This window comes from Marmota marmota, unplaced genomic scaffold, assembly GCF_001458135.2.
Source record: "Marmota marmota marmota unplaced genomic scaffold, marMar, whole genome shotgun sequence".
Classification (NCBI taxonomy): Eukaryota; Metazoa; Chordata; class Mammalia; order Rodentia; family Sciuridae; genus Marmota; species Marmota marmota.
The window spans coordinates 38,225,741-38,236,506 of record NW_026000037.1 but is presented as its reverse complement, the minus strand read 5'-3'; the positions used below and the strand labels follow the sequence as shown (position 1 = coordinate 38,236,506).

Genomic DNA, 10,766 nt, shown 5'->3' with positions numbered 1-10,766 from the left:
TATATCTCCAGAAGACATATGCAGATTTGCAAAGAACCAGGAGCAAGAGTTATGATGAAGGAGGATTTTCTTCTGCCTGAAGATGGCAAGTAAGTTAAGAGGACAATCCCAAAGCTACTCAACATAATTTCAACATCTGTTCATGTTGAATTCTACTGGGCTCCCAGAGTCCTTTCTTCATCAGCAAGTCTTATACAACAAAAGGTTGTGTTATTATAACTACCTTTCAGTTGGTAGAATAAAGGGAAGAGGTAACATCAGTCATACCAGAGGCATCATAGCCCATGTTGGAGAGAGCTAACAGTATCCAGGCTTGTTGTTTGTCTTTTGATTCATGATCTGACACACAGTGGGTACTTAAAGACTTCAGAAAAAAACTTGTGTTCTGCAGGTAGAGACAATGGCCAATGTCAAATCTCTCCTGGAAGGTATAATGACTTTTCCTTTGAGGAGCTCTTTGCCCAAATAATTCCAGAAAGGGCAAGGAGGGCAACCTCCCTTATTGATATTTTCCTCCTCTGAGTTGATGTCAGTATTCTTGTTAATATTTCCAAATGAGAAAATAAGAGATCAAATATAAAATATTGATGGAATAGTAACTTTTGGGGAGGGTGTATGGATATAGAGTCATATGCTGTTGGTATTAGCCTAAATTGGCACACTAGAGAGTCACTTGGCAACATAGAACAAAACTTTTTAAATACATAAAACCATTCCACTTTTATTAGTTATTCTAGCATAAGCTCCACAGGGTGCACAGGCATCATTGCATAATTGTTTATGATAGCAAAATCTAGAACGACTTTTAGAGTGTGCTAAATTTGGATCAGTAGGAGATGGTTTGAATAAATTATGGTCTATCCATGAAATAAAATTCATAGAGCTGCTTAGAGAATGAAGTAGATCCACTTGTGCTAACAATAAAGATGTCCCTTTTTAATTTTAAAAGGCATACTGCAGAACTTGCTATCTATATGTATATATGAACTCATTCACATAATTATAAGAATATATTCACAATAGAACATACATAAAAGCATACTCAAGAGTAGTTACTGCTGCAGAATGGGAAGAGGTGAGAGTAGAAAAGGAGGTTTTACCTTTCTGATTGCAAGTTCTCTACTTAACTACTTCATATTTCAATGTTCATACATTACCTCTATATAACTTTTTTCAAAATATAAAACTAGAAATTCCTTTTTTAAAAAAGGAGGAGGAAATGGTGAAATAAATTATGGTACAACCATAAAATGTAATACTAACCAACCATTAAAAATTAGCTCCTACAACTCTACTTGTTGACAGAAAAATGTGGGTGATGTATTGCTAAATTTAAAAAGCAGTTAACAAAACAAAACAAAAAGAAGCAGGAGTGTGAGCACGAGAACCATTGCAGTCACTTATGGATGACCTCCAGGCTGTTCTCCTTATTACATTGGGGCCAGCACAGTGCCCAGCAAGCTGTCCAGAAGGTGCCATTTATTAGGTGCCCACCCCAAGCCAGCACTGTGCTGCAGGCTCACGTAGCTTATGGCCCATCCTCTCCACAAGCTCATTTATCCCCATTTTATAAGCAAGAGTTTGAAGATTAGGGAGGGCATTTAGCTAGTGAAGCTTTGATTCAAACCCAGGTTTGTCTTCGAAAATAAAATATTTGTAGAGTAAATTAATCAACAAATCAAAAAATTTCAAACCACTGATTGATGAAATGACTTGTAGAAAGATCTCAGGGCCACACCAGATTGAATTAGTAGAAGAGTGTATATGAAATCCTTACCCTATCACAACACCCTAGCAGTGAGGGGGATTATTATCTAGACCAGGCATTGAGTCCCAATTTCCTGTCTTTAGGAATATAATAGGAAATGAACACTGGAAGGGTGGTTAGTGATCAAAATTCATCAATCTCAAACTAAATTTGTAACACATAGCTGGTCATGAAACTAATGTAGTGTATCAAAATAAATATTTTTTTTTTTCAAAAAAAATTGTTAACTGGAGGGCTGGGATATAGCTCAGTGGTAGAGTACCTGCCTAGCATGCAGAAGGCCTTGGGTTCAATTCCTAGCACTAGAAAAAAAAACTGGAATAAAATTGAATATAGGCAATATTAACACATTACAAAATAATGCATACTGTGATGCTTCATAAATTTTTTAAAAAATATTTTTTAGTTGTTGATTGACCCTTATTTTATTTATTTGTATGTGGTGCTGAGAATCAAACCCAGTGCCTCATGCATGCTAGGCAAGTGCGCTACCACTGAGCCACAACCTCAGCCGGGTTCATACATTTTTGTGCAACATTTCAGTTATATTTTTGTATATAAAGAAATGTGTGCATTGAACTACTCTGCAAAATATTAGTATGCAGGGCAACAACAAAACCACTTTTCAAATCACTGATTGAATCTCTGTTCCTTCATCAAATGATGCCCCCAAGGTCTAGTGGAATTAGGTGATTTCATTAAGACCATATGTTGTTGCCTACAGAATTTTCTGGTACTTTTCCCCCACTTACATTTTTGTGTTTTTATATTCCCACCTTTCAGGCAGGGCTAACGTTAATGAGTTTTGTGGGGATTTTTTGTTTTGTTTTGTTTTGGTACTGAGGATTGAATTCAGGGGTACTTTATCACTGAATCACATCCCCAGCCCCTCCCCACTTTTGTTTGATACCGGGTTTCACTAAGTTGTTTAGGACCTCACTAAATTGCTGATGCTGGTCTTGAATTTGCTATCCTCCAGTCTCAGTGTCCCAAATCACTGAAATATAGGTGTGCCACCATGCCCACCTATGAGCTCACCTTTGTGACAAGGTCAAAAATACTATCTTAAAGTATGAAAAGATTATGTATAAACTTGGAAGCCACACCCCTTAACACTTGCCATGCTGCTAATACAGGATGAGCTGCTGGGCTCTGCCAGAATCTGAGGTCGCTGCCTCAGTCAGCATCAGATGAACAGAACAGTTTTTACGACATAGGACATGACATTTTCACATCCATTTGTACCGACAGCTTATTAGAATAGTTCCAATTCATTGGTGACCCACAGGTAAAAGCAATAGCATGCAGCAGGAATGCAACACCACAATGAGTATTTATGTAGCATTCAATGTCACTGTCCTCCAAACACCTGAGAGCTATGCTCTGTCGACTCCAATGTTTGCTTGAACTGCACACATTTAACCTCAACAAGTATATTAAAATAATAAAAACATTGTCCTCATCACTCAATTGAATGCTTTTTCCAATGAATTACTCAATTTTGTCCTGAGTAAAAACAGTTGCTTTACTTCAGTCTACCAATGCATCATTTCATTACAAAATTTTAAAAAGTGATTTCTCCTCAGGAGCTTAAGGAATGTCTTTCTCTTCTCCAGCTTAAGGTGCAAACATTTCTTTCTTCCTTGGCGTTTAGCTTTGATCACTTGTACCTTTATACCTTTTGATTTGTGCTGATGGGTCAGTGGGAGACTGGTTATGAACTCTTCCTGCAGATCTGACACCAGGCACGCCATATGCAAAATCCAATGTCTCAGGATAGGATGTCTTCATGCAAAACCAGAGCAAGGCTGAGAAGCTAACGGGATTTTGCTGTATTGTTGAGTTTCCAATCTGGATATGGGTAGAGCTGCTACACACATCCTTTGAGAATATAGAGAAATAATAATGATCCCAATGTAGTACTTTTATTTAATTTATGAATTTTTCACCTAAACTTCTCATTTGCTCATTATAACCCACTTTGTTCTTTTCCTACCAGGACCATTTCTTAATCCAAGTTCCCATTATTGGTCACTGCCTATCCCTCTGCTTAAAGATCAACCTGACAACTTTGGCCCATTGATTTCTAAGGAAAGCTTTGCTCTGTCAACCACATCCTGGGCGTGTGCTATGCAGTAGCTCTGAACCTATTGGAGATCTGCATCTGTATCTGATTTTTCACTGCCATTTGTGCTCTCTCCACGGGATCCAGGATTTCTTCTCTCTGTACCTACAAAAGTTATTTGAGATTTCTGCTTGTTTGTGATCTGAAAATGGATTTCCCATTGGACATAAACTCTGGCATAATGACATTTCTTATGTGTTATTAAATATATCCCAGCTCTATCCTCAAGCTGCAATCTACCAATGCTGCCACAAGATCACTTATTTTGCAATAAATTACAGGTTAGGGACAATTAGTCCACACTAAAAAGGTCAGGTTGAGTCCCTATCTAGTCTAATGGGAATAGTGAATAGTCTTATGAATTTCAAACCTAAATCAGATGACACTACTATAAATTTATACAATTCAAGTCGATGAAAATTTCCTCAGCAGTCATCATGTGCCAGACGCAGGAGATTCAAAAATGATGCTCCTTGTTCAAGAGGCTGATTAGGAGAGAGACCAACGCACATTTTTCATCACCTCAGTGTATGCGAGGTTCAGCCCTAAGAGATTTCCCATGGTCCCCTTTGAGCATCAAAACAATGTGAAGAAATTTGACTGAGGTCACTTAGCTTTTTGGTGACCAAGCTATGACCGAATCTAAGCCTGTTAATCAAAACTGATGCTCATTCCATTTCACCTTTTCATTGCAGTATACACTGTTTATTTCCGGATTTTCAGTACTGATATTTTGATATATATGTACATTGTTGAGTGGCTAAATCAAGGTAATTCATATATCACCTCATATGCTTATAAATTTCTTGTGGTTGGGAACATTTAAAATCTATGTTTTTGACCAACTGAAAATAGCAAATATTTACCCCCACAATTACATTCTTTTCATGGCCAGAGTTTGAGTCTAAATCTTCCTCCTATTAATGAATATATGGAGCCATTCTTGATCTGGTATACAAGCTTGAGAGAAGGAAGAGGTCCTGAAGTAGAGAGGGGAGGGAGGAACCCACTAATGCTCAATGGGAACCTTGGATCCTCCATCCTTCTTGGCACAACATGCCCACATATTTGACCAACATAGGGTGGAGAGTGGGAAGCAGAAAGGAAAAGAATGCTTTGTTCAACACCTAACATCCTCCAGGGAAATATACAGCTCACAGCTCCTGGAGCTGAGCAGACATGCCGAGACAGAGGATCCCTGGTCAAAGCTCTCTTATCATAGAGCCCTGCACCTGAATGCCTGAATGCAGAATGCTGGACAAAAGCAGCTCTGACATCCTGCCCAGGGGCTGGTGTATCCCCTGGGTCCATAGATACCACTTTTTGTTTCACTCAGCCATGAAGGAGTGATCGCAACAGGCTCAGGCTTAACAAACCTCAGCTTGGCTCCCATCCAGTCAGAGCAATAAACTTTAAAATTCTGTGGCTGTAGGTTCCTGGCTGTGGCTGCCATCAGGGCTGGGAGAAGCAGGCTTTCCACATGCTGTCTGCTCACTTAGAGCCCCAGTCTGCCAGGGCTTTTCATAAGAACTCTTGGATGGGAGATCCAAGGTTCCCATTGAGCATTTGATCCCTGGATCCGTGGCCTGATGTGATTTCCTGTGGACAGGAATGACACTGGTCTTCTACCAGTTTCTGTATCATGGACCATCTTATGTCCTATAAAGGAGAGGGGGCAATGTCCTAGGATAGTTCATACAGGCCTAAGGAACCCCAGAAAGGAGCCAAGTATTGGAGCAATTTCAGCTCTACTCCAAACCAGCAGGGTCTTAGGTGGCAAGCAAAAGAAATCAACCCCAGCTAACATGAGGACTTCACTGGAATAAAGGGGCCCTGGTTATAAGAACAAAGGGAAGCTCACAGAATTGGAGGGAGGCTGAAAAAAAACAGATAAAGAAGGACAGGACTTGCTTCTGGGGTAAGGGCTGGTTCCTGCCCTAGTGTAGCTCTTGGCTTTTATAGGCAGAGTAGCAATTAGAAGGCAGACCTTTTCCCCACAAGAACTACTTTCTTTGTCAAATGCTTTTTTTAGAATCCGAATATGGATTGTCAATTATTGTCTCAATGTTAAATTTTTTGATTTTGATAACTTCATTCTGGTTATGTTAGTGAATGTCTTTGTTCTTAGGAAATGCTAAGATTTCCTAAGGGGTGATTTAGTTTGTTTTCTTTTATAATAACATTATAGAACATGAGGATGTGTAGTGTCTAAAGAAAGGAGGTTTATTTAGCTCAAACTTTCAGAGGCTGAAAGTCCAAGACTGGGTAGCCATGTCTGTTTGGCCTCCGGGGAAGGCTTCGTAATGGATGGCTTCACTACAGGGGAGAACAAGCAGAAGAGGTCACAAGGTAACACAGGAAGCCACAAAGTACAAGGGACAGGCGTGCTCTTTTTATAACCACCTGCTCTCTCAGGAGCCCATGGGGTCCCACCAGAGCTACATTAATCCCTTCCAAGGGCAGCACTCCCTTAATGACCTACTCACCTTCCACTGGGACTGCCTTCTTGAAGATTCCACCATCTCAAACACGGCCACCCTGGGGACAGTCTCCAGCATATGAACCTTCGGCTTATGTCATCTCCAAATGGTAGTGAGGGATAAAGGGCATGATGTTTGAAAACTTTTAAAAAATGGCTCAGAAGATAAGTAACAATTATTGTATGATGAAAGAGAAGGCAAATGATAACTCAAATGTGGCAGAATTAAAAAAATAATGGATCTTCTTAGACCTGTCTATAAGTTTGAAATTATTTTAAAATAAATAGTTTTATTAAAAAGGAATCTTTTTAAAACATAATATTCAGATTTCTCATCCAAGAGCAGCATAATCTGAATCTCTAGGGCTGGGGTCCAGGTTTTGAAAGCTCCCTGGGGACTGCTGTGAGCAGCCAGCACTGAGAACCAGGCTCTAGGTGTTGAAGGGCTATCCTAGGTTAACAACTACACAGAGGAGCAGCCTGCAAAGTAATCACGACCATTAACTTAACATGTATAGTCTTAACTGTTTATTATATTTATGCTTTTCATTACAAAAGTAATATAACCACATTGCATAAAAATTGGAAAATATTCTTTAAAAAGGGAAAATAAAAAGTTATCATCATTACATAAACAATAAAAGCATTTTGGTTTATTTTCTCCAAATATACATGTTTGCTTCCTAGGTGGTATGACACATTGAACATATGACATTAGTGCTGCTCCTATTTTCATTTGACATTGAAAACGTCTTCAGGGCAATCCTTTTTGATGATACTACACTGAGGGGAAGTGCAGTTATTGACTTAGCTATTCCTCTACTCCTGCACATTTAAATTGTCCTGATTTTTTTTTTTGAATTACAAATAATGCTGCAAGGAACAAATTTCTTCATAGCAGTGTTTCTGTATTTCAGACCCATTAATAGAAATAAGATTATTGGGTCAGGATATGTCCATTCTCATAGCCCTCAACACATTCAGCCTAATTGCTTTGCAAAAGAGCTCTAACAATTCATGCTGTAACCAGCAAGAGATGCTAGTTTTGCAGCATTTGACATTATAAATGTTTTGGTGCAAATTTAATATGTGAAAATGTGTCAGATGGAGGCCAGAACTAGCAGAAAGGCAATCTTGGTTTTATCTCTTGTTCGGTCACTAACGAGCGGTGATGCTTGGAGATGGTGCTTTAATCTTTTCCATCATTTCATGTATTTATTCAACAAAATATTATGATGTGCCTTCTGTGTTCAGGCACCATTTTTTCCTGGTGGACATGAATATAACTTGAAAGTTGAATGGCCATGAAACAGTCATGGTTAATTTTTCTAGACTCTTCTTCACTAAGGCTACTTTTGTAATCATGATTGTTCATCCCTGATAGTTGTTTAGACCTTCAGGTCTGTTGGTTAATAGCTGTCCAATAGAATCACTAGGGGTGGGTGGAGCTTTAAAACTGTTTGAGGTTTAAAGCATCCCAGAAGAATTCATTTAGAATTGCTAGATGTGGGGTCTGGTCCTTATTATTTTTTGAAAGCTCAGGTGTTTCTGTTGTGTAGCTGGCTTTGGAATTCACTGCTGTAGTATTCCAGGGGACCTGGGTACATTGGGGTTTAGTCTCAGCATATCAAAGCTCAAGCTTCAGAGTGAAGGTGCAGAATTAGAAGAGGGACATTTGCTTCCTTCCCCTCCAGCCTCCTGTAGATAGCACCATAAGATGATCCTTCTACCACCTCATCTGAGACCTACCCCTTATCCACATGTGGGATTGAACAGGCTCTTGCCCTTTCTTGGTGTGAACTTGGTGCCAACCTTGGTAATTCTGACTTTATATCCTTACACAATTCACTTCTGGCAACTCCCAGGGTCCATCCTGCCATGCTTTTCCTCCTTTCAGAGGCCCTGCTGACTGCTCTCTATCAGGAGCAGCCCGTCCTCAGCCCTGTCATTGTCTCTCTTGATGTGCTTCACCTTGCTCTCCAAATTGGAAGATGGTTGTTATCCACTATAATCTACAATATTTCAAGCAAGTTGCTCTCTGAGACCTTCCAAAGGTTGCTCTGTCCTGTCAATTCTATCATTCCCTTTGTGCAGGTACCAAGAATAATGATCTCTGGGTACCAGGCATCTGACAAATCTTAAAGTGAAAGTAAGTATCCAGGAAATGCTTTCAAAAGAAGCCTTTCCTAAACTAAGTGAAATATTTACCTCAGTGGACCAGAGGGCGAGTTCCCTGTCTTCTGACAATTTGGGGCCATTCAAGAGAGGATCTAGGGATCCAAGTACCAATTAGATTCCCAGAAGGCCACTTCATACCCTGCTGTTATTGAAGTGAACACACAGAGAGACCCTCACTGTCCCACTTCCTGTAACATGAAGGTGATTGATTTGGTCTGGGGAACTAATCAATTTGGTCTAGGGAGCTTTAAAACATCAGGTAGTTTTAAAGTTCTCTTTACTGCTGGTGATTTTAATGGGCAGCCAATAGCTAACAGACATGACATGCAAAACAACCATCAGGGATGACAATAGTAAATAGAGATGCGGCTTTATTAAAGATCAGTCTAGAAAAAATAAAATTTGGACTGTGTTATGGTTTGGATATGAGGTGTCCCCTGACAGGCTTATGTGTTATGTAATACAGGAATGTCGGAGGTGAAATGATTGGATTATGAGAGCTGTGACCTCATCAGTGCATTCATTCATTCAATGGATTAGTAATTTGAATGGACTACTAGGTAGTAGCTGATGGCAGATGAGTCACAGCTAAAGGAAGAAGGTACTAGGGCCATGCCCTAGAGGGTTAATTTCTCTCTCTCTCTCTCTCTCTCTCTCTCTCTCTCTCTCTCTCTCTCTCTCTCTCTCCCCCTCTCTCTCCTCTGCTTCCCAGATGCCATGAGCTGAGTAGATTCCCTCCACCATGTTCTTCTTCTACACTGTTCTGCCTCACCTTGGACCCAGAGCAACAGAGTTGGTCATCTATGGACTGAACCTATGAAACTGTAAGCCTCAAATAAAATTATCCTCCTCTGAGTTGTTCTTGTCAGGTGTCTTTGTTATAGGCATGAAAAGTTGAGTAACACAGACTTCTTCATTTTCCAGTTATATTTATCCACAGTTAATTACCATCTTCTCTTAAGATTGATTGACCTTTTAGCTTTCCTAAAATCCAATGTCCAGGACCTTTTGATGTCTGTCCTACAAGTTAAATATTTTCATTTTTTGTGTCTTGGATTAAATACCATATTTCCTGAGTCTTCTATCACCTCTAAAATGAAGCCAGTATCTATTCTGGCTCTTTTCAACATCTTCAACTGTAGTATAATCTAAACACATCATCTATGCTCATGTCCCAAACATTGTACTCCAAACAGACTTTTCAGAGCTTCTGTCTTAGAAGAGAGTTCATGGGAGTTCTGATTGCACAATTCACATTGGTCTTGGGCTGTCACACATCAAGAAGAGTGTATCTCTACTTACTACACTTGGTTGGTATTTAGATTCTATGCAAAACATACAGGGTCATTAGTTAAACATATTCAAGTCAGGGGTGGGCCCAATTCTATCAGTATTTAAAGGTAGGGATAAGCCCAGAGTTGATATGTTCCAGTCAAGCCAGGCTGAATCATGAATGAGTCCAAATATGTCCTCTCCCACTGCTGAAGTCTGCCCAGCACCTCACCCCAACACCTCAATGTGATGTGACTCAAGCATGATCTCACTTCTCAGACAACTTGTCTTCTCAGCCAGTTCATGATGGGGGTGCCAAGTTGCTCATGGTCCTATTGGGAGAGGCTGGGGTGGGAGCAAAGCCAGAGGCACCTGTGTGGTTGGACCAACAACTATCACCCAGTGAACCCCAGGAAGAAGACAGATGGTGTGTTCAGACTCTGGTGCAGACTCCGTGGGACACAACAGTCACACTCCTCTGTAGATAGAGTAAGGGTCACATGGTGTCTTGATTTTGAAATCTTCTCAAAGATTAATGAACTTATTGAGGGTGTGTGACTTATTTTTAGCCTTCCTTTTGCAACATGACTGCATTCTGGTGGTCTTTTGTTCATTTTCAGACACACTTTCCCTGCTTTGACAACATGCACCCTATGACCTCCACAGGGGGACTTCTGTGGATGCATAAACTCCAGGTTTGATTCTGGATGTGCAATAGCCCCTTGAGAAAACTGTTTATGAATAACACTCTCTAACTTCAACAAACTATTCTGCTTTTTTTGGACATGATTTTGATGGTGATTATTTTGAAGAATATTTTGTTTTCTAGTTAGAATGAACAATCTTTTCCCATCAGGCTAGCTTGCATTTTTGGCAAAAGTTTGCCCTTTCTAGTTATTTTTCTCTATCCTTCCCCACCATGGTAGTCCTCATGTACTTCTGAT

At 39.9% G+C, this 10,766-nt stretch overlaps 1 protein-coding gene across 4 annotated transcripts in view; it reads left to right on the top strand.

Annotated features, from left to right (window-relative positions):
• Positions 1-9,405, top strand: part of Mmadhc (metabolism of cobalamin associated D) — a 77,963-nt gene extending 68,558 nt beyond the window's left edge. For 2 of the 4 annotated variants that reach the window (XM_048812248.1, XM_048812247.1), the window contains exons 11-12: positions 1-89; positions 9,263-9,405. In XM_048812248.1, coding sequence (XP_048668205.1) covers positions 1-55 — 55 coding nt within the window. In that variant the 3' untranslated portion in view covers positions 56-89; positions 9,263-9,405. The remainder of the gene's footprint in view (positions 90-9,262) is intronic. The other 2 variants (XM_048812250.1, XM_048812249.1) reach the window with 1 other exon arrangement.
• Positions 9,406-10,766: the final 1,361 nt, after the last annotated feature.